Source organism: Cibotium barometz, chromosome 18, assembly GCF_041138505.1.
Source record: "Cibotium barometz isolate CiBa-2024 chromosome 18, ASM4113850v1, whole genome shotgun sequence".
Lineage (NCBI taxonomy): Eukaryota > Viridiplantae > Streptophyta > Polypodiopsida > Cyatheales > Cibotiaceae > Cibotium > Cibotium barometz.
The window spans coordinates 39,074,114-39,099,457 of NC_141063.1; the positions used below are offsets into that span (position 1 = coordinate 39,074,114).

Here is a 25,344-nt window from a genome sequence, read left to right on the forward strand (position 1 = left end):
AAGCTTTGTCAGTTCAATATGTGTTGGACCACTGTGAAAGAGGGTGTGGAACCGGCCTCTGATAGAAACCAGAGTGCGGTAGACTAGCAGTCACCCGTCCACTTGTAGTCTAGATATGAAAACAAAACAGATTGGAGCTAGAATGCCCAAATCTGAAAACAAGGCGACACCTGTTGGCCCCAAAGCTTGGCGCCCCTTGCGGTATTTCTTTATTCAATTCCAAAAATATGAATGGCTGAGTACAACAAAAATCAGCCAAGAGATTACACTTGTATGTCCAATCTGACGGCCCACAATCCTTCTTAGCACAGAGGATCTATGCACACAGATCTGTGTCTCCAAATAACACACTGTGCCTCCCTCTGATCAGCCAAGACCACTAAGTAGGGCAGCCATGAGCATACATCTGGCATAACTCAAGTGCATGATACAACATCTCAGCTCATACATACATGTACTGTCCAAACTCTGTCTCAACCCTTGGCAATCTGCCATACCCCTCCTCTCACAAGGGGCCAGATAACTCATATCTGCAACAGACATCAAGCAGTGGAAAGAGAGATAGATGAACAGATGAGGAGCTTACCAAAATCAGCTCGTGAATCAGCACTGGAGGAAGCAACGGTACCAATTTGTACTTGCAGGCACTTGTTTCCACAACCCTGCTTCACTTGCATGCACGTACTTGTCTGTACCCTCCTCCTTGTGTTCACTTCTATGCTGTCTTTGAAAGTACAGATCTGAAAAACAACCTCGTACTCGTCTGTACCACCTCGGGATACGTGCCAGGAGTTGTACTTGCACATGCCGCCTGCTGTCTGCACCTGTGCTCGCCTGAATCTGCGCAGCCAGATCTGTCCAGCACCTGTCCAACGCCGCCTGCAGCAGCACTTGCTGTACCTGACTGTCCGTACACTGTACGACAGTCGTACAGTGTTGTACTTGCTATGTACTTGTCTGCACAGCCTGTATAGAGTCTGTGCGCAGCCTGTCCAGCAGGGAGATAGACCCGCAGCAGTTCCTGAGTGTAGCGTGGACCAAGAGAAAACCTGCAGCCTGTCCATACAAGGCTGTACGGCTGGTTTGCACAGAGAAAACAGTAGCAAAACAGTCTTCAGCAGCCGCCTCCTCCTTCTCAGCTTTTCCACGCATGTACACCCACAAGCCTCCACAACTCTCTTCCCCAAAAGCTAGAGAGAGGGGGAGGAGAGAGAAGCACTCACTCCAAAAGTGGAGTGGCCTCCCTTCCATAAAAATCCTAGGGCCCCCCAAACTTTAAAAGTTCCCTAGGGCCACTAAGGCCTAGGGGCAACTTTAATAAACATTAAAAGTTTAATGTTCTAGTTCCCCCCTTCACACCTAGGGATGTCCACACATCTTTAACTCTGTCCGGGCACCCCCCATGTGAATCATTCAATATTCTGACTCTGCAACCACCATGCCCACACTTGTGCTGTTCCATTTTCACAGGGCCATGACATACCCCCCTCTTGAAAAATGGCAAGCGTCCTCGATTGCATTCTGGTGATGCATCAAAATATCCAAAGTGAAATATACAATATGGCAAGATCAGCGTCCCAATCTCTCTAAGCCATACACATGTATCAACATTCACTGCAAACCAATGGCATAGTAATAGTCCAAGTTGTATACCACTGTGAACCATACATATCCACAAAAATCTCATGTGACTAGTACACATATATCATAGAAGTCTTGTACTGTCAGCCTCATTACCTTCGGGTGAGATAAAAACTGCACCAAGCGACCTCTCGATGTCATCTGAGCCTGTCTGTATCAAGGGAGTGGAGGTGCTACCCCCCTCTTGAGCATCAAGTAATGCTCCAGACCCATGCTCTGCTGAACCTGAATGAGCCACAACAAGAGTCAGCTCTAACTCAAAGGCATCGAGATAAAGCTGCAAATCCTGAGGTGAATCTGTTAAGTCACATTCCTCCATCCACTTCGCATCCATCGGTGAATAGTTCTTGAACTTCACAAGATAGCGACGGGAAACTTTACCTCGTACCTTCCTTTCTTTATGTGCCAGTATCTGCTCTGGAATCAGAACCTCATCAAGTTCCTCAACTTCCGGCTGAGCCTCATCTGATACATCCTCAGGCACATCCCCATGGAAAGGTCTAAGAAGACTCACGTGAAAAGCATTGTGAATCCTCCAGTGATCTGGTAACTTCAAACGATAGGTTACCTCACCAATCTTTTCCAAAACCTAAAAAGGCCCATAATATCGCATGCTCAACTTAGGGAATAAACGCTCTTTATCCTTCATCTTCTTGAGTCTAGTCTTTTCAAAGCGCAAAAGAACCCAATCACCCAATGCAAACTGTAAATCACGTCTGTGACGGTCTGCGGCTTTCTTTTGCTTCTGCTGAGTTTTCTGGAGTGCCAACTTAACTCTCCGATAAGCTTCATCCAAGCTCTCCACATACTGATCAGCCTCAAAGATCTTATCCTTTGTATGCAAAATGGGTGGTACCTTCTTCCCTCCTTCTACAATCTCAAAAGGCGCCTTGCTTGTCGAGCAAACACAATCCTAGAAAGCTGCGGATATCATGCACGGTCCTCAAAGCTGGCCAATTAAGTATTGCTTCCATCTTTGCTGGATCCATACGGACTCCATGCGCAGACACAATGTGCCCCAAGAAATGTATCTCCTGCAAAAAGAACTCACTCTTCTTGCCATTAACCACCAACCTATGGTTTCTGAGTTCTGCAAACACAATGGCCAAATGCCTTCTATGCTCTTCCTCAGTTTGTGAATGCACAATTATATCATCAAAGAATGTGCCCACAAACTCTCTATGAGGCCTGAAAATCCTGTCCATCATTCTGTTAAATGTGGCAGGCGCATTCGTTAAACCAAAGGGCATAACCAAGAACTCATACAACCCAAACGTGGTTCGGAATGCTGTCTTATGCACATCCTCGGGTCTAACGCGTATCTGATGATACCCGCTTTTCAAGTCAATACGACTAAAAACTGTGGTGCCCTGTAAGCGGTCCAAGATGTCATCGATCCTTGGTATGGGGAATCGATTCTTGATGGTATTCTTGTTCAGCGCCCTGTAATCAATACACATGTGCCAAGAACCATCCTTCTTCTGCACTAAGAGTACAGGTGAGCAAAAGGGTGATGAGCTAGGCTGTATCAACCCTTTATTCAAAAGCTCCTGCACCCTATTCCTGTTGGGCTGCACTAATACGGTACGGCGGTCTATTCGGTGGAGTACTACCAGGAATCAGATCTATGGCATGATCTTCTGGCCTCTCAGGAGGAAGTTCTCCTGGCAATGACTCGGAAAAACACTCTTGAAACCCACATAAGAAATCAGTCCTGTCCTTATCTAACATAGACAAATTAGACTTAGACTCATCATCTTGTGCCTCCTTTACATAAATCAAGTACGTGGAAAGATGCTTTTTCATTACTGATGAAATCGCCGAAGCGGATACAATAGGAACAGATTCCCCTTTGAGTTTTACATCCAAGACATGTTCTTTCCCTCTATGAGTCAGAGTGATTTTCCTATTGTAAGTATCCACCACCGCATGTACTCTGTGGCACCATGGCATCCCCAACAAAACATCACAGCCATCCAAAGGCATGATGAAGAACTGTTCGCTGTCCACATAACCCTGCAAATGAAGCCGAAGCTTCCCAATGATAGAAGTAACGGGTTCTGCATACCCTGGACAAGCCATATTAGCCTCATGTAACGGCCCTATCTCCTCTGCGCGAATCCCCAATCGGCCAGCCAAATCTGGTGAAATGAAGTTGGCTCTAGCACCTGTGTCAAAGAAGATCAACGCATTCTGATCTCTCACTTTGCCCCATGCCCTGCACAACTCTGTGGCTTCACCACCTGGCTGTTCCCCCACAAGATCAGGAACTAAGCCTGCAGAAGGTTTTTGTTTCTTTGGCTTGTGCTCTCCTTTATTGTCAGAGTCCTTTTGGGACAATTGAATGACATATGCCCCTCTTCAGTACAGTAAAAACACTTTTGAGCATCTCTCAAAGCTTGTCTTTCCTCAGAAGTCCTCTTGGGCATTGGCAACTTCTTATACTTGTCTCTGAAGACCCTTTAGCATCATGAGAAGCATGCCCAAATTTTTCAGCTTTCTTGCTCAATTTCTTACTGCCTTTAAACCCAGATGAGCCTCCTGTGAGTAACGCATTAGCTGTCATAGCATTTTCAATCATCTATGACATGTTCGTTACTCTTGTCTTTATACAATAATCTCGTACCTCTTTGGACAGCCCACAACAATACTTCTCTACCTGCTCAGATAATGACACCGCACGATAAGAAGTCACTGGGAGTAAAGTTTTCCAAAACTTCTTGTTATAATCCTCCAAACTATCACACTTTGAAGCATCCAACTTGTGCCATGCGGTCATAACATCCACCTCAAATGTAGATGTGAGCCATACGGAAGAGAAAACGTGTTTAAATTGGACCCATGTGGTGGGTGCTATGCCCTGCAAAAGAAGAGTAGACCACCACTGCAAAGCATTGCCCTTGAGAAAAGTGGCAGCTTTCCTCACCTTAGAGGACTCTGTGTAATTCCCACCAGAAAAAGCAGCATCAAACTACTGTAAAAAGGTAAGTGCTTTCAATTTATCCTTGGCCCCACTGAATGTGTCAAACTTCACTGCAGCTCCCCCTTCCTTGTAATCCTTCGCCTTTCCCATAGGCGTTAGATTATCATATGGAAGTGGCTTCGCAAGATTGCTGCCCCCAACATTCATGCCCATCATTGGGTCAACATTTCCCATTCCCACACCAAGCATACCATACATTCCAGCCATGTTTCCAAACATTCCGTTATGCATACCTGGCTGCATACCACCAAACATATTGCCTTGCATCCCAGGTTGCATGCCTCCAAACATATTTCCTTGCATACCGGACTGCATACCACCATACATATTCCCCTGCATGCCAGGCTGAAATTTGGCTCCAAAAGGCCCGTACATACCCATGCCTCCCTGAGGGTAACCCCCAGTCATAGATTGGAACACCGAGCCACCACCAAAATAACCTGGATGCATATTCTGCTGAGGAATAGGTGGCTGTCCATAGAAGGAACTCTGAGAGTTTGCAACATAAGCATGCTGCAACGGAACCTTGGAACCGGCCTCTGATAGAAACCAGAGTGTGGTAGACTAGCAGTCACCCGTCCACTTGTAGTCTAGATATGAAAACAAAACAGATTGGAGCTAGAATGCCCAAATCTGAAAACAAGGCGACACCTGTTGGCCCCAAAGCTTGGCGTCCCTTGCGGTATTTCTGTATTCAATTCCAAAAATATGAATGGCTGAGTACAACAAAAATCAGCCAAGAGATTACACCTGTATGTCCAATCTGACGGCCCACAATCCTTCTTCGCACAGAGGATCTGTGCAGACAGATCTATGTCTCCAAATAGCACACTGTGCCTCCCTCTGATCAGCCAAGACCACTAAGCAGGGCAGCCATGAGCATACATCTGGCATAACTCAAGTGCATGATACAACATCTCAGCTCATACATACATGTACTGTCCAAACTCTGTCTCAACCCTTGTCAATCTGCCATACCCCTCCTCTCACAAGGGGCCAGATAACTCATATCTGCAACAGACATCAAGCAGTGGAAAGAGAGATAGATGAACAGATGAGGAGCTTACCAAAATCAGCTCGTGAATCAGCACTGGAGGAAGCAACGGTACCAATCTGTACTTGCAGGCACTTGTTTCCACAACCCTGCTTCACTTGCATGCAGGTACTTGTCTGTACCCTCCTCCTTGTGTTCACTTCTATGCTGTCTTTGAAAGTACAGATCTGAAAAATAGCCCCGTACCCGTCTGTACCACCTCGGGATACGTGCCAGGAGTTGTACTTGCACACGCCGCCTGCTATCTGCACTTGTGGCTGCGCAAATTCAGGCGAGCACAGGTGCAGACAGCAGGCGGCGTGTGCAAGTACAACTCCTGGCACGTATCCCGAGGTGGTACAGACGGGTACGGGGCTGTTTTTCAGATCTGTACTTTCAAAGACAGCATAGAAGTGAACACAAGGAGGAGGGTACAGACAAGTACGTGCATGCAAGTGAAGCAGGGTTGTGGAAACAAGTGCCTGCAAGTACAGATTGGTACCGTTGCTTGCTCCAGTGCTGATTCACGAGCTGATTTTGGTAAGCTCCTCATCTGTTTATTTATCTCTCTTTCCACTGCTTGATGTCTGTTGCAGATATGAGTTATCTGGCCCCTTGTGAGAGGAGGGGTATGGCAGATTGCCAAGGGTTGAGACAGAGTTTGGACAGTACATGTATGTATGAGCTGAGATGTTGTATCATGCACTTGAGTTATGCCAGATGTATGCTCATGGCTGCCCTGCTTAGTGGTCTTGGCTGATCAGAGGGAGGCACAGTGTGTTATTTGGAGACACAGATCTGTGTGCATAGATCCTCTGTGCTAAGAAGGATTGTGGGCCGTCAGATTGGACATACAGGTGTAATCTCTTGGCTGATTTTTGTTGTACTCAGCCATTCATATTTTTGGAATTGAATAAAGAAATACCGCAAGGGGCGCCAAGCTTTGGGGCTAACAGGTGTCGCCTTGTTTTCAGATTTGGGCATTCTAGCTCCAATCTGTTTTGTTTTCATATCTAGACTACAAGTGGACGGGTAAATGCTAGTCTACCGCACTTTGGTTTCTATCAGAGGCCGGTTCCACACCCTCTTTCACAGTGGTCCAACACATATTGAACTGACAAAGCTTCCGGTTTTCCCCCTTTTGCAATCTTATGTACTGCAGCAACACAAGCCAAGCTCGCACAGCGACCCAACAACTTCCACATGTGCCTTGGTTAAAAACAGGCTGCGGAAAAACATCTTGTCCCCTCCAATCTACCACTTGATGATGTGGTAATGGCGGATCAACTGAAGTGCCTTTGGTACCATATGAAGTTTTGCCCGAAGAGAGAAGTCGTTTTTTGCAAAAAATTGGCCAATTCTCTTTGCTCAGTTTCAGTCCTTTGCAATCCTTCATGACCTAGTAGAGCACAAAAGTTATCCAAACATTAGAAGCACTTTGCTTGCTCGTATTGAAGCCCATAAAAACGGCACATTAGGTTATCAAATGCACCACAAAATTCCGGAAGACAATTAAGCCTAGGTGTCAGACAACCACATGTACATGTACGCTTTATATACACAAAAATAATGTAGTAAAAATGTGCTAACAACAACTTTAAACCTTACTGTCTCATCTGTATGTGTTGATCCTTGAAGACGAAGTTTTCCAGAAGTAGAGGGAGCAAATGCATTAATTCCACCTCTAGAAATATTTTTTCTTTGCCAATAAGCTGATCATGGTTTGTTGCCAAGCTGACCTTGATAGACCTGGTGATTAGAGTGTGTGTGTGTGTGTAAGGGAGAGGGATAGAGGCAGTCTGGCAGAGTTGAATTGAAGAAATGTTGAATACCTTTGGAGGTAAATGGTTTGACAACAAAGCATTTGTTCGTTGTAATATGAACTATGTTTTTGCGTTGCAAGAGAACAAGCAGTCAGCAACCTGTTTCTCTCAAAAAGTAAAAGCTTTTCAATCGAAGTGCAGCACACATGCTACCGGGTTAACTTTTTCGCTAAGCTCAACAGATTGCTCTGTCCCCTTGACCCTGTCCATTTCACTTGCACTTGGTTCACGCCCATTGAGAATCGGAGCTTGTATAAAACTCAAAGTGAGCTGATCTCCTTTCTAATGCTTGAACATAATGAGCGTACAAGTTGGGTGTGCCAATGGTCATGTTTAAGTAACAACCTCGAAGTATTGTCGAAATGTAGCTGCATCGCCAAGAATCCCTGGATTTGTAAAATTGACCATTGCAAAAAATTCTTCCATATCATTCTGTACACAGTTTATAGTTAGTGTACATGTACTGATTCAATCTCCTTGAGAAGATAAAAGCCAAAATTCACCTGCATGGGTGTACCAGATAACAGCACACGTCTTTGACATTGAAGACCCGCTAAAGCCTGCTTCAAAAGTTACAATAAGATACCAGCAGGGGATTGTAGGGTGATTAAGAAAGTCTACACTTAATTTTGAGAAAACTTTGGTAAGTTATACTGAACATAATAAATCTGATACTTTGTTGGTGCATGTCTGATCGTTCTTCAGTCTGTGAGCTTCATCAAATACAAGCAAATCGCAACTGCCTGCCTGCTGCAGCTTCTTTGCATGCATTCTGAAAGTTTCATATGATAAAATTAACACCTGCATAGACAATATTAGACAAATTTGAATGTTTTTTTACCAAGCAAGTAAACTGCAGCTGGTATTGCAGTTTCCTTCTCAATATGACACTAATAGGTAAGTCAACAAATTACTGAAAAAGCGCACAAAATTTCGGCTAGTTGCATAGAAACTGTGTAAAGCTAAAAATTTTCATGTCACTGTCAAAAACGAAAACTCTTACTTTCTCAAGTTCAAGCTAGTATCATCAGCCTTTATGGAAACCCTTCCAAGCCTGCAAGTATTATGCGAAGAGTTTCTAGACCCGGATGACATGTGGCAAAGTCAAATTGTCTTTTGAAGACATGTATGGAACCAGATGGCAATGCTATGTTGAAGCTACTTTTTTTGGAGGAAAAAACACAAGCATTGTGGGTGCAAACTATTAGAGCACCTCTTACAAGCCACCCATGATTATTTTTTTACCAAAGAAACAGAGCTGATTATATTACTAGAAATCCCAATACATACGTGTGCTTACGGCACCAAGAGATACAAGTGCGCCCAACCACACTAGAAAGGGCTGATGCCCAACAAGTTATGTACAATCAAAGGGGGTAGATCGGGCCATCGTGGAGTCATGTATTCCCAATGGGCCAGACCTCATTGTAAAGAAGATCTGCTGCTCACTCCAGGTGCGTAAGAAGCCAGCCACCCATGATTATTGCAACACCAAAGAATCGAAAAAAGAGCCCTCGCACATGATCCAAAAAAATATCTCCAGGATACGCTGCCATCAGAGAACTGTATAACCATTACAACACAAAGAATGCTATCGTACATGAGCAGGTGCTCGGAGAGGAGGGCTGTTACAAGGAAGAAGGGGGGAAGACCACTAATGGCCTTTGGTAATGAAGATAAGAAAAGGGCAATGCAATCAGGTGCGGACCCCTAATTAAGATAAGCAAGAATTGATGGCTCTTCTAAAGCCCCAACACTCCCATTATTAAGCATGTGTTAGCACTTGATTAGAAAAGGCAGACAATGGGAGGATTGAAGCATGGTATAGGTATAAAATGACACATAATAAGGCTCTAATGATCGACACACTACTAGCTACTTGCAATTTCACCTTTAAATTATTCCATTCTCTTGAACATTTCTATTTCTCCTTGATCATTTCCCACCAACTCTGCTACATAATTTCTCCACCTATTCACTGCTTACAGCAACAACATTTCTCCCCCAATTCTTAGATGCAAGATTTGAGAGCCAAAACGGCTCTTAACTTGGTTTTGGAAGAAAGATTGGAGTTTCATTATCACTATTTGTGTCATTCTAGGCCTGAAAGGGCTATAGAATGAACAAAGTTTTTCAAAGCCCATGGGCAGAGGGCAATGGGTGATCATGTCAAATGCTTATGAGATAGTGATGGTACCCTTGGGAGGGGCCTAGATGAGGTGATGGATATTGCTACTGAGTATTTCTCTTCGCTTTCATTTTGGGCATAGTCATTTAGGGTTGTGGGGTTGTGAAGTCAGCTCTGAGTTCTTTGGTTATGGTGGTTCATTTTAACTACTCCTCGAGCTTTAAGGGACATGGAGATTGTGTGGGACAGCATTCCAAGTCTGGTTACTCAGGAAATGAGTAGAGCTTCGATGACTCCCTTTTCTAAGCAAGAGATTCTTGAAGCTTTCAAGAGCCAAGAGGCACAAAGTGTGGATGGTTCACCGAGATGGTCCTATGTTCCTAATGATTGGTTATTAGTGCCATTAACCCCACCTTTGTTTTTTATTTTGTTTCCTTAGTGTGATTTACACTCAGTTTTGTACCTCCAGTTTTTTGATTGCTTTAGGACTGTGGTAGCCTATTGAGCTATAACACTTGTGGATGCAATTGTATCTTGATTCATGTTGGAATATAATGAGCCATGTTTTATTGTGCAAATAATAATAATAATAATCACTACTTTTCAAGCTAAAACAAGTTTTATTTTTTACCATCCAGATTTCTCCTGTAAAAATCTCCAATACCCAAGTGCACAACACAACATTAAACTTTCCTCTTTTGCTAACTTGTGCTAGTTACCAGTTATCAGGGTCTATGCATTTGATGTTGTAGACCTGTCATAGGCCGTATTAGGGAGACATTACACGTCTTACAAAGTAAGGGCTTAAAGAGCATACCTGATATACACTGCCAGGAGCCAAAAATCCAGCTATGGCAGAGATGACTTCTCCCCATGTAGGCTCACACAAAGCCATAACTTTCACTTGTCCTGCAAGCCACTTTTGAATTTCTGTTTCCCAGTTGCTAACGAGACTTGGTGTAACTATCAAAACCTTTTTTGCCATGGGAGAACCATCAAAGCCTTGCTTTAGCAAAGTCCAAAGCAGTGTGATTGACTGCAATGTCTTTCCCAACCTGTATGAATGACCGCTACCAAAGTAAGCAAGTACAATTGTATGGTGCATGACCTCAACTTGAACACAAAAGAGCAATTAATTACCCCAAAAGAGCAAGTATGCAGCCAGCAAGACTTGTGTTAGACTTTGAAAACTCACGTTATCCAGTGACACATTCAAACATAAACTGCACATCCTCCCTGCATTACGCACAAAGGAAAACTGAATGAAGAGATTGTGTCCAACAGGCTACTGTCCAGCAAGAAAGGTAACCATTTTTAAACCTTAATTCTGAAGTCCATTCAGCAGAACACATTTAGAATGCAGCTTCACATTCGGATGTGAACCACAAATGATGAAACACCTAAATGGTGGCATTATGAGAGAAGAACAAATTAAGTACAACAAACATATAGTTTAGCAAATCTGATAGCTAATGAGGAAAGCCTCTAGCTTTGGCAGGATGGCAAAGCCATGAAATTATTGTAGACCTCTCTCTCTCTCTCTCGTAATGGTTGGTTGGTCAAATTTCTTAAACGGAATACAAAACAAAGGTTGCATGACCTGCATGGAAAACATATACATAGTGGCCCTCAGACCACAGACTAAGACACAGAGGTGTTTGGGATTGTTCTTGCTTGAGCTGCGGAGACATAGAGATAGCCTGCTTAGGCGCACAGAGAGCCAGACTCAGAGGCACATTACAGACTTCTTTAGTCCGGCCATCACTGCGCCAGATGGACCACAGCAGCAGCAGCAGGACATGGATACCGCCCACACCAGAGGTACACTGATTGATCGTGCGATTGAGCTTGGGTGGTCCAGACGCCCACGACCACGGAGGAGGGCATCCCAGCATAGACGGATGTTGCAGCGGCAGATTCGGATTATTCTTGCGAGGCATGCGAGACACCCAGTCAGGGTGCTGACCACACAGGATATTGAGGAGATCCGCCAGTGTCCGATGCGGCACATATTATGAGATGGAGGTACCTCCATAGTGTACCTTCCAGTTCCAGTTTCATTTTTTAGGTGCCAGTAGTATCATCTTTATTTTTTCATTTTCTGGGTTTTTTTATCCAGACATTGTATCAGATCCACCATGATGTAACTTTTGGTCTCATAGGTCATTATGGCCTTTTGAAGACGTTAATATAACATTTCATTTCATTTCTCTCTCTCTCTCTCGTAATGGTTGGTTGGTTAAATTTCCGAAATGGAATACAAAATAAAGGTCGCATGACTTGCATGGAAAACATATACATAGTGGCCCTCAGACCACAAAGACTAAGTCTCTCTCTCTCTCTCTCTCTCTCTCTCTCTCTCTCTCTCAAAATACAAAAACTGGAGATTAAATGGAGTTGAGAACTGTTAAGACAGTTTTGGCATTGTCTGCTTCATAATTGGTATGCACTTATTCAAGAATTGTATAGACAAACAATAGGAAAAAGTAAACACTGTACATACATAGGTATGTTAAACATGCTGCTAAGTCTCTGCTTTTCCCAAGAAAGATAGTTGACAGATTGAAAAATATAATGCAAGAAAAGATGGGAAACTAGCTGCTTGCTCTATGAGGGGAGCTCCCTTACCAACACAGCCACTAATCCCTAGCCTTCTCTATGAAAGGACACAAGGTCAATGGCTCTTGGAGAACTTTTTTTAATGGCATTCCTCATATCAGACACTCCTCAATTGAAAGCATCTAGACAAAATTTAGCAGATTGAGAACATGAAAACACAATATAGAACCTCTCCTCATGCCGAAGCTCCTCGATCATTGAAGAATATAAATTATAATTAGAAAATACCTTTGATGAGGACGTAAGAACCTGACCAAACGTGGGTCAACAACAATAGGTGTGTATTTTTGATCCATTTTGTCATCATCTTCTGGCTGCCACAAAACAAGTGGCTCTGAAATACCAGGGGGAAGCTCCTCTGATGTGTCATCATTCACCGCAGAACTTGAAGCTGGAGGTATGGGGAACTTGAAGCTGGAGGTATGGGTATGATTTTTATGAGAGGGGATAAAGCCTCTCTTGAAGAGCACCACGGCACAAATCGCTTGCGAGCATTAAGATGGCGCAGAAGGTCTGCTGTTTTTTCCCCATTGACAGTACCCGGGCAAGGAGACTCTACTGAATCAGACACTGATAGCACTTTTGGAAGTAGAGGTTGCCTTGACACAACCAGGTTACCACTGCAACAGACCAAATTACAACATGTCTTATATAGATGCCATCGCAATTCCTGAATGCTTTCTTTACACGGCCGCATGTGTTGGTTCTTCAAAACAATAATGTAGGTCTGCTATAGAGATTTCCTGTTAGCTTTTCCTACAAGAAAGAAAGAGTTAGGGTTTCAGTGTTACCTCAAAAGAGCAGCAACATTCCAGGACTCCCTTTGGTGATCTCCTTCATTCTCTTCGTTTGCTTGACACCGCTCATTGAAGCCATGTACTTGAAAACAGCCAACGCCATGGCTATGTCTTTTCCAAGAAGGACACAAGTACTCGCCCTCTCCGTCCTTCACACTTGCACACCATTGCAAGCTTTCCTCTTCTGATCACCCTCTCCGTCCTTCACACTTGCACACCATTGCAAGCTTTCCTCTTCTGATTGCAAGCTTTCCTCTTCTGATCAGAAGAGGAAAGCTTGCAATCAGAAGAGGAAAGCTTGCAATGGTGTGCAAGTGTGAAGGACGGAGAGGGCGGGTACCTGTGTCCTTCTTGGAAAAGACATAGCCATGGCGTTGGCTGTTTTCAAGTACATGGCTTCAATGAGCGGTGTCTCCGCCCTCTCTCTCTCTCTCTCTCTCTCTCTCAGATCTGCTGCTGCACTACAGGTGGCCGGTGCAATGTATGAAAAGTGTGGTGAGCTTCAGAAAGCACGAGCATTACTTGACATGTATAACAGCAGCTATATTACATTAATAGTAGCAGGCTATGCTTGAAAAGGAAAGTGCCAGAAGGCTCTAGACTGTTTCGAACAAATGCAGTGAAAGGGTATCCTTGCAAATGAAGTGACATATGCTTGCATCTTCAAAGCCTGTGCTGCGATTGGAGCCATTGGCAGGGGATGTGGCGAGAATGCAAGGCAGGGGCTGCCAGAGAGAGGGAGCGGGCTACTCGGGGTGCAGGCCCATTGAGAAGGTGAAGAAAGCAGGGTACAGAGAGAGAGAAAGCTAGAGGAGAGAGAGAGAGAGAGAGAGAGAGAGAGAGAGGCTAGAGAGAGAGAGAGACACCACCATTTCTCCCATTATGCATCTTGGGTGAGTAGCGTGGCCCCGCGGGTTCGGGGGTTCACTTTAGCCTATAACTTGTTCAAGTTGGGGAAAATCCTTCTGCCACAGGTGGTGATGATGAACAGGATGATGATGAGATGCAAGATGTTCAGAAAGCTTAGGGTGTTGATAATGAGAAACATGTTGATAATGAGCACTCAGTTGTTGATATTCAGGGTGTTGATAATACAAAACATGTTGATAATGAGCACTCGGTTGTTGATATGCAAGGTGTTGATGATGTGCAGCGTACTGATGAGATGCAATGTGTTAAGGATGCGCAACTTGTTGGTGATAAGCAAAGTTTTGATGTTGAACTTGTTGGTGATAAACATATTTTTGATGATTCAGTGCAATGTGACGTTGATGATGAAGTGCAACGTGTTGATGATGAGCAGGGTTTTCATGAAGTGTAGCATGTTGATGATGAGCAGGCTAGTGCTGAAGCACAACATGTTGATGATGGATATGACATTCTTGTTGTAAACCACCTTGATGGTGGTGCTACTGATGAGCATTGTGTTGAAGAAAACTCAGATGAAAGCCGTTAAAGTGATGGGTTGATGTAGCACCACTAACTATTATGGTTGTGCTGCCAATACCATCGAAAACACAGGTTTTGGTGTTTGACATGAATGGATTATTTCTAAGAAGATACAAGATATCCTAGTATAGGGGACGTGCCAAGGGACATGTCAACAGAAACATCTCCAGTGAATAACAAGTGATAACCCCACCAAAGGAGTGGAACAAACCTCAATTTCAGTATGTTGCACGGCCTGATGTCAAGAACTTTTTACATTGTTGTGCAATGCATTTCATAGTTGTGTTATGGAGTTCTTGCACAGGGGAGAATATGTGAGCAGCCATGGAAACGTGATTTCCCAAAATAAAGCACACTCTTTGGTTGGATATGCTCGACCAAAGACATTGCAGGGAAGCTGATTTTATGATGGGTGATGTGCGAGGGGTCCCCAAACAAGTAGATTCGTCAAAGCCAATATATTTTAAGTGCTTCGAAGCCTTATAGAGTGCTCACTGTACCCTTAATACTGATAACATGTTTCTTATACATGACACAAGGTACAAGAGCATTTGCAACCCATGGGAATGTTTATGTCCTGAGACATTTGACCCCGAGGATAATGATCAAGACCCCTACTACCTTACTAAGCATTCTATTCCATTGGTTGGTGCTTTATAGAACTACAGATAATCCCAAGGAGTATGCAAGGGAGAACATGATGTAACATGCTAAGGACACATTGTCTAGCCAAGGAGTATGCAAGGGAGAACATGATGTACAATGCCAAGGACACATTGTCTAGCCATGTCATGGAGCATTATCATGCACTACAGTAGTCAAGAAAAGGGCCTTCATTGTGATCAAGGACATTACACATGGCATGAGTTCTTTTTTCTTGGCAGGAATGTTTTGTAGCCTTAACACTTTTTTTGGTATTCGACATGCAAGTGCAATAGTAAAGAGCAGGGATGGTAAATGATGGATTAGCCACATCTTTTGGGTTTTTGCTGATTTTTTTTTTTGTAGTCGCTATACTACTTTTATCAATAGTAATGAAGTTAAGATAAATATTTTGTAGCAATAGTGAAAATGATCAATGAAGCGCAATATGTACTCCCACTTAATCTTAATACAAGAAAAAATATTACAACTCTTCTAGAATAAGTTATTGCACTTAGCAATTTGATTGTCCTATGTTGCTATCCTTAACTCTAAATAGCAGTTATCATGTGCTAACTAAAAAGCTATATAGAAGGAAAGTTATCCTGATGAGATACCTATGAGACTCACAGAGTTGCCACACCTTTACTAGCCCCAATGTTTAGTTTTTGCTAGTTTAGGGGCTCTATGGTGTTGGTCTTGTGTGCTATATAGTATAGATGATGTGATATGGTAGTTTTATTGAAGATCTATACGGTAGGAAAATAGGTTTTCCTATGTTAATTTATGGACCTACCCTATCAAGGTATGAAACACACATGGTTCTGTGTAACACTATCTCCATCACCATGAAACACGTTTGAACTGCACTGAAACGCGTTTTGCCTGAAACTCCTCAAATTTTTTCAACATATACTCAAACGCCCCATATGAAATGCTTATCTAAAATGCCTATTTTCTGAATATATTATCAAAAATACATATATTTATTGTGTCTTGATTTTTTTAAATTGACGTTTCAGTCCAGCATTTCGGGTTGCCTTCTCACAGGGTGAAACGTTTTACAACAAAACTCTGCATTTCGGCATGAAACGTTTTAGGGCTGAAATGTTTCGTGGTGGTGACGTTGAACACTATTATTGTATGGATCCAGAACAATGATGAAAAGTACATAGTCATGAGCCAAGTACATGCAATAAATATAAAGTTTACATTAATATTGATATAAAGAACATATTCATGAGGCAAGGTACCTTGGTAATCTCAAGATATAGAGCCAAGTACATGCCAAGATCCATAGGAATTGTAGGTGCGATAACCACCACAAGTCTCTGATACCACCAAGATTAAAGCATTTTATCATAAATATTTATAGGACATTGAGAAGGCACATCAACAAATTACATGTCCAATGTGTCATACGGCAATGAGTTAAAGATTGCCTCGTCTACCTCGCCAAATAAATAAAAGAGACTACCGATTTGTGGCATGGTAACTTGATGGATCTAACAAGGTGAGATAGGATGAACACCTCTGGTTTGTTGTCAAGCAAACAATAGTGACCATTAGCTTGTACTTCATACCAAAAACTAGCAACATAGTATATACCTCTCTTTATCTTGTTTCCCCACTTGTCTTTGAGATGTTTCTCCGCTTGTTTCTTTGGTGTGTACCTGATACTAAGAAATCACCAAGGAAGTCTTCACATCCCTCATACAAAGGCTCATCCACCTGTAGCTCTTCAGATCACACCTCTTTAGTGGGTTGAACAGTGATGCGCTTCCAAGCTTTAACATATGATTTGTTGGAACATGATCTCCATCAATTGTGTAAGCATGCACCACAGAAGCATGATAATTCCCTAGTCCTGAGAAGTGTTGATTTATGCTTTGAGAAGCCACAAATGGAATGCATGGACCGAGACCCTCCAACTCGTGTGCATGCCCACGGGTTAGACCTATCGACATAACCCAACCTTATCTCTTCTTCTTATGTGGCTTTTGTTCCCGAGGCCATGGCTATTTGACTCCAGCATTGTCTCCCGCAAGAATCACATAACGTCAAATGCCTTTCTCAATATTACCCCATCACTCTTTAATTATTCATGTGTTCATGCCCTTTTCACCACTGCACCTGCTCCATCATGCTCTGCTTTACCATGGCCTGATGCTGAACTTTGTCGTCTGACCACACCCAATGCTTCTTGAAATGAAATCCTTGGTCTTTAAGCCATCGACGATGAATCAAAAAACAATGTTAAACAAAAAGACTATCATGTTGCTTATCGTATGATATGTAGAAATGAAATCCTTGGTCTTTAAGCCATCGACGATGAATCAAAAAACAATGTTAAACAAAAAGACTATCATGTTGCTTATCGTATGATATGTAGAAATGCATATCCTTTATTACTCCATCTTATATGCCACTAGAACGATAACTAATGTGGACCAGAATTGTGCACTGGTTAGTGTGCCAATGCATGATCTGAATCTCATTTTGCGCTTTAAATGAGTAGTTTTCTACAAAATCAACAACTGAGACAAATGTATCATCTCTGAATACCCTTAAACAATCCTTGAACAGCTGGGCTTGCCACCTGTAAGCACAATTATGCTTGATGAAACTTTAATGTGTGCTCTTGTAGCATTACCATGAACTTGTTCAGAGGCACCTGCTTCATGGAGAGAGTTTTACGATTTTTCTTCTCTCCTTTTCTATTAAGGCCAACCTCTATGTCTTCAAAAACCTACACACTTATAGTTTTTGTGACTTCAAGTTTTTCACACGGACAAACAACAAGCCTCTTCACACCACAAATTTTGCACTCCCCCATAAGGCACTTATACTTATGGTACATTGAGTCCTGATTCTTGGTGCATAAACATGACTCCCATAGGTGTGTTATCCCAAAAAAACACATGTTCATGTGCGCAATACTTTTGTGGTGATACTGAGGACTTGCAAACATCACAAGAGCATTGGCACAAAGATCCATGTAACCCAAAAGAATCTATGCATAGACTATTAAAAGAATCCTTAAGATACAACATTTGTATATGGTAGACACAATAGCAGGTGTTCCTATCCTTTAGTTTGCATACAAAAAAAGGCTTAAGCTTCTCAAATGAGAGTTGCCCGATGTTCACTTCTGGATGTTTTTCTTTGAACCTAAGATAAAACTCTCTCTGTATGGAAACAAACAAACATGGACTCCGCCATAGCCATAGGAGGAAGAGGAGGTAGAGAGCTCATGGTCACTGCCTAACCATAGAGAGAATGAGGATAACACCTCATTGCCAAGCATATAAAGTAAGTGGCCTGCCTGTCCACACATGCCTGGCCGCCTACGGTACTTTGACCCGGGCGCCCTCACCCTTGAACCTTGGACTTACTCTCCACCCGCGCTCCGGCGTGCAGACTCCAAGTTCGGTCGAGCTCTGTCGCCACTACGGGCGGCTCACGTGGGCTATTACAAGCTACGTGACATTACCCCCCCCCCTCCCCCCCCCCCCGCCTTAATAAGAGTTTTTGTCTACAAAAACAAACTGGGGAAAGATTCGATCAGTTCCTCTTGAATGCTCTCCAGCAGCTCGAGTGTGTGGGTTACACCACCTGTCTTGGCACTTTCCTATCTTACAAATCCTGACTACGCAGGTTCTTTAAGATATGACATCACCTTACTCAAAGGTTACGTGCTTACATCTCTTTCTATACGTCTTTGCACAATCTTGTGCACTATTGCACCTTCTCCTTTCAGCTCTATGGCCATACATTAACATAATGGGGCTACACCCAATAGCTTGATATTTCACACTATTACATGCATATGTTCAAAGCATATCCTATCTCATGTTTGACCATCGAACTACCCATGGTTTGTTGTATTTATACTTAGAAAAAGCATACAAATTTTGAAGATATCCCTCCAAATTTTACTATCAAACTTCTATCTCTATCTCATACTATATCTACGAGCAGGCCATATAGTATATAGAGATGTTTGATAATCTTCTTGCACCACTATGGGTGGGTGGAATTACATCCACATAGGCTAATAACTCTCAGTTTTGACTCCTAGTCGCCGCTATAAGACACACCTCTCCAAGTGTTACTCGTCCATACTTTCATGACTAGCTGAATCTACGGGATCTCCTCTTCCCTTAAGAAAGGTTTTTGCCCACAAAAACTCTTCTCAAAGCAAACTACGCACTAGTGTCGCAGGTCCAAGAATACTCCTAGACCATCCCAGATTGAACCATGCCTAGCATTATATGTCCCCAACAAGACACACACAACACAACATTATTGTAGATCTACTCATGCCGCATTTGCATAAGAGCAGGAAACACAGCAGGGCCAAATCTACTACTGCTTCTACTCCACCCCGCAAAAGAGTGAAGCTGTCTGATTCCGAGGGATCCCCAATGTCACAGTTCATGCATGCAGGCAAAGGAAGGAACGACTTAGGTATTCTCTCTCTCTCTCTCTCTCTCTCTCTCTCTCTCTCTCTCTCTCTCCTTGTGTGTGTGTGTGTGTGTTCCTCTATTCATCAGTGTCCCCTGTATGCAGTCCGGTATCGGTTCCCCAATGAGCAGTGAAGTGTGTGTGTGTTCCTCTATTCATCAGTGTCCCCTGCATGCAGTCCGGTATCGGTTCCCCAATGAGCAGTGAAGTGTGTGTGTGTTTGTGTTCTTCTGTTCAGTGCCCTCGCATGTAGTCCGACATCGGTTCCCCAATTTGCCATTTACAGCGAGAGAGAGAGGGACATTATATATGTAGTTGGAATGGATTTTGTCAGATTCTACTCTTTTGATCATGTAACCTTTTGGTTTTTACTAATTTTCCTATTGCATGTGTGCAGTCTGATGGAAAGCTCCCAAGGTGAAGATCCCAGTGCAGGAGAAATTATGTACAACTTTGGAAGATTTTAATGCTGCTTATGGCCTCTCCATGGCTGGTTTGGATCCCAAATTGGTTAAGTGGGAGCAACTCAGTGATGTGGAATGGTTCAGTGTGTTCAGACAGTCGAAGGATCTCAGCCAGTACCGCATTAAATGCATCTTCATCCACACTGATATGTATGAGCAGGTGATGTGGTTATACTATAAGGTCTACCAGAAGGGTCCATCTAACATGGAGATCAACTCTGCATTCACGAAGGGGTTTGTAAAAGAATTCAGTCCTGTGGTGATTGCAAGCAGGGCAGCCATGAAGTTCAATTGGGCTGAGTTTGCTGTGCAGTATTTGCAGGATCTTCGAGAGAAGGGCTACTACGAGGGCCATGTCAAGAAGTGGAAGATGTGTAATTCCCAACATCAAGTTCCAAAACAAGAGGATGAGTCTGCTGAAATGTGGGAGGACAACTCGGGCTGAGTAGGTAGGAGCAATGCAAAAACTACCAAGGCCACACCCCTGTCTCATCACAGCACTCAGTAGGAGGACAACTCGGGCTGAGTAGGTATGAGCAATGTAAAAGCTACCAAGGCCACACCCATGTCTCATCACAGCACTCAGCAGGAGGCAGAAAGCTTTTCATTTTTTGACTTGGAGGATTTGCAACGCATGAAGCAACTATCCTTCATCTGAGAACACAACTGCAAGATGCTAAAGAGGATCTCAGAAATGCACAACAGGAGCTGGAAGCTGCAAGGGTATTGAAAGCGAGCAGTGCGAAGGTCAGTCCAGTTGTCATGGCGATGAGATAGAAGCTGCGTGATGCTGGTAATGAATTGTAGACTTTATCATAGAGTTGTCATCTGAATGCAAAGCAAAAAATGGAGCTCGAGGTGAAAATAGAAACAATTAAAGAGACACTCGATGTTTTGGGGTTTCCTCACTGTGAGGATGCCCCCGTTGATAGTGACATTGACATAACCTGTCATCTGGTAAGTGTCCGTGATTTTCGTACTTGCACCTTATGTTTGGTACATGTGCATAGTTAACCTATGTACTTAACATGCTCTTTTTGTCTTTGTTTTGTAGATTGAGGTGGAGGTCAAGGAATCCAAAGTGCAAGCCTGTGAAAGTCAACTGCACTTGCTAATGCATATGCAATCCAGGCTACAAGGCTCTTTTTTTCCCACTGCCCTCTATAATTTAGCTATTGCCGGATTTACGACGGATAGAGGGGTGCGTGACGATGCTAGGAAGGACCAGTATACTGTCGATGTGGTATGCCACTTGAAGTACATGAAATCCTTGCAATGGTCAAGCTTCCATGTGAACATAGCTATCACCTTCTTTGCTTTGCAGCTGCATGCTCCCTTAGGACTGAATGTAGGGCTTCCACCTGCCAGCAGAGGATACCAATAGAACATCCAATCACACCAAACTCTGGTAAGATAATAATAAATGGCAGGTATCCAGCCTTGATTCATATTTAGAATTTTCACCTTGCTCCCATGTGGGTTTACCATCATAACTAGTATGCTAGTTAGCATATTTGGTATGTTAACTAGCATACTGGGTATGCTACCTAGCATATTGGGTATGCTAGCTAGCATACTCAACATGCTACCTAATTAGAATGTTAAGCATAGCAGCAGGCATACAAGGTATGCTAACTAGCATACTGGGTATGCTAGCAGGCACACATGGTATGCTAACTAGCATATTGTGTATGCTAACTAGCATAATCAACATGCTTAATAGCATACATGGCATGCTAATTAGCATACTAAGCACACTACTAGGTATATTGGGTATGCTAACAAGTATATTGAGTATGCTACTTAGCATACTGTGTATGCTAACTAACATAGACAGTATTACAGCTAGCATACTCAACCTGCTACCTAGCATGCATGGCATGCTAATTAGCATACTAAGCATTCTAGCAAGTATACTTGGTCTGCTAACTAGCATATTAGGTATGCTAGCTAGCATAATGTGTATGTTAACTAGCACCCTTGGAATGCTAACTAGTGTGCCATGTATATCTTCAGTATGTTAATTAGCATATTGAGAAGGTTTACTAGCACAAATGGTATGCTAACTAATATATTGTGTATGCTATAGCTAGCACATATGGCATTATATTTAGCATACTAAGCATAGTAGTAGTATGCTACATAGCATACTAGGTATGCTAGTTAGCATACTGTACATACTAACTAGCATATTTGGTGTGCTAACTAGCATACATAGTATAATAGCTAGCATACTTAACATGCTACCTAACATGCATGTCATGGTAATAGTTAGCATACTAAGCATGCTTGTAGGTATACTGGGTATGCTAACTAGCATATTGGGTATGCTAACTTGCAAACCGTGTATGCTAACTAACATATTAGGTATGTTAAGTAGCATATTGAGTATGTTAACTAGCACACTTGGAATGCTTACTAGGATGCCACATATGCTAATAAGCATACTCAATATGCTAATTAACATACTCAATATGTCACAGAAGAGGCTACAATGGACACTTATGCTGCCCCTAAGAGGATTGTGGAGGACATAACCAAAAGCACCAAAGGTGAAAAGAAATCCCTCCGCTCACGAACTTGCAAGAAACTATGCTGAACCTGTTCTATTCTGCCCAAATTCTATAGTGCTAGCAAGCTAGTGTGCCCGTAACTATTATGTCCTCACTGAGTGTGCCCATTCCTGTCATCTACATGCCCTTACCCTCATATGTAGAACTTTTTTGCTTACTGCACCTCGTGGCATCATGTAACTTTTTGAAAATTTATAATGAAAAAAGTCTTTTTGGAGTAAATATAAGTGTGCAATAGTCCAGTATATTTTGTTTGTCTTCCTTTTATGATTTCTTCATTCGATACATGTGTTGTGTCGCAAGGGAAGAGAAATACGTTTTAATTGCCCTGCATGATTTAAATTTTTCCATTGAATGGAAAAAGCTACAAAAAGGCAAATCGCCAAGGCTAGGCAGCTTAAAAGAGAAAAATTTGAGATTGAGAGGCGCCTGCACCGCTACTGTGTACGCGTCTATCAAATATGGGTGTACTTGAATTTTGTTCATCCCTCTGAGGAGGTTATTATTAGTGAGTCTAGGGGTATCCTCTAGCTGACCCAATATGGGTGCCAAAGCTTCTGGCAGACGATAAGTGGGCTCTCATACTTGATTTGAATGGCCTACTGGTTTGTGTTGTAGAGGGTTAGTATGGCGAACAGCCTCCTGCATATGCAAAGAAAATGGTAACGTACAATATCAATGTTGAGCGAACATTGTTTTGTCACAAAGACAGCCACAGATTTTTGGATTGGTGCCTCCAATATTTCTATGTTTTTATATGGAGCACCAGCATGCAGCGTAAAGTGAATGGAATACTAGATATTGTATTCAAAGAGTAGCAGTCAAGGCTAGCAGGTGTTTTTACACAGTACCATTGCAATGGCTAGCCTTGGAAGATTATGAATAAGCATGTGTTCTTCAAGAACTTGAAGCTCTTTTGGATGCACGTTCCGGATTTCGGGCCCAAAAACACTATTATCATTGATGATAGTTGATACAAAGTGTACTAGAACAATGAAGGAACTTGGCTTATTACTCCCAAGTTAGAGCATCAGACTGTTGAGCAGCGACAACAATTCCTGGGAGGCACTTTGACTGACTGGCTATTTCTATGGTTGCAATCAAAGGATCGTGCAGCATATACAGCTGAAAACATGTTTGATACCGGCCCTGACTTATTTTATGATGCAGTCATCGGCAAGGTGCAATTAGATATAAGACAAAAGGATGAAGCCACGTTGAGGGCAGCGATCCGTCAGCAACAAAGGGAGGCTGACCTACAAGCTGAAAGGCATGAGAGGGAAAGGCTGGACAGGGAAAGATTAGAGAAGCAAATGCAGAAAGAAGAGGCTAAGCAGAAGCAGGAACCAGTGAAGCATAAATACGTGCACCGTGGGCACGGCAAATAGGCTTGGCAGTAGAATGTCCTTCCTATGTATTTTTTTATGATGTAACTTTATGGAGTTAGCAGCAGCAGACTTTTTGTAAAATTCAAAACTATCTAAAGTCATTTGATATTGTGATATCATGATGGGATCACCTTTTCAATGTCCAAAACTGTTCTGACTTTCATTTAAGATGTTAAGAATCAACTTTTGTACTATTCGATTCTTTTGTGACCAAAACGGGGTTCTTATGTGTTGTGTCACCCTACACTTACAAGGCATGTGGGACATACCTATTCTAGTGTTGGCATACTCTGTATTCTTATAAACATTCTAAGAATGCAATACTAGCATATTGAGTGTGTTGGTGAACACTTGAGTAAGCTAATTAGCATAAACAATATGCTAGTTAGCATACCCTGGTATGCTAGTTAGCATACCTGGTATGCTAGATTGCAAACCTGATATTCTGTGCCGGTTTAGAGTCTGATTAAGCTAGTTAGCATACATAGTATGCTAGTTAGCACCACTAGAGCATACCCAATATACTTATAGACATAACTATTATACTGACTAGCATACCAAGAGTTAGCATAATCAGTATGGTAGTTAGGATACAAGGTATGCTTGTAAATTGACTTGCCAACAAAGTTGAGAACTTGAATATGCTAAGGCTGGTTTCTTGAACATGGCTGTAAAGATAGATTTAACCAGCATACAAGGTAGTTATCATGATTGGCTACGATAAACGCCATAGCCATATACACACACAAGAGCCACAAAACTGACATTGTGAGAGAACTGCATTACCTGTAGCAAAAAGTATATTGAAAATCCTTAGGTTACAGCTTAAAAACTGAAGGGCATGCTATTATAGATTGCTTCATAGCTTTCTGAGGTGATTGTGTACAGTTGCCTTCTCTTTGGGATGTGCTGCATAGGTATTTTGATCCATCATACTAGATGCGAAAGTAGGTGGATGATGGGCTATTGTGGTCTAGCTTGAAGGTGTATGCATCAAGTTGCTTGTAATACAATCCTTGCACAACATACAAGCCTCTATCAATTACATTGCTCCATTCATCGATGTACCCCTTCTCCACCTTCTCCCTTACTGCAACACACTTGACTAGGTAGAAATTCACATCCTCAGCATTGGTTGAAGAATCTGGATTTACCGCAAATGTGTTGCCAACACATAATTGGGAATGCTAACTAGCATACACACTGTGTTAAACAACATACTCATTATGCTAGCTATCATACTAGAAATGCTAACTAGCAGACATATGTGTTAACTAGCATGTTAACCAGCATACCCAGTATGCTAGTTAGAATACAGGGAATGCTAACTAGCATAC

General features: G+C 42.6%; 1 protein-coding gene and 1 pseudogene across 1 annotated transcript; one reads left to right on the top strand and one right to left on the bottom strand.

The window, feature by feature from the left end:
• Positions 1 to 6,721: 6,721 nt before the first annotated feature.
• Positions 6,722 to 13,553, bottom strand: LOC147629305 (DNA repair and recombination protein RAD54-like; annotated as a pseudogene).
• A 5,612-nt stretch (positions 13,554 to 19,165) lies between these two features.
• On the top strand, positions 19,166 to 22,771 carry LOC147629306 (uncharacterized). Its single transcript, XM_086812562.1, has 4 exons — positions 19,166 to 19,585; positions 19,980 to 21,003; positions 21,101 to 21,454; positions 22,530 to 22,771. The coding sequence occupies exons 2-3, from the start codon at positions 20,893 to 20,895 to the stop codon at positions 21,428 to 21,430; spliced, it is 441 nt and encodes a 146-aa protein (XP_086668688.1). The 5' UTR covers positions 19,166 to 19,585; positions 19,980 to 20,892; the 3' UTR covers positions 21,431 to 21,454; positions 22,530 to 22,771.
• The last annotated feature ends 2,573 nt before the right edge of the window (positions 22,772 to 25,344 follow it).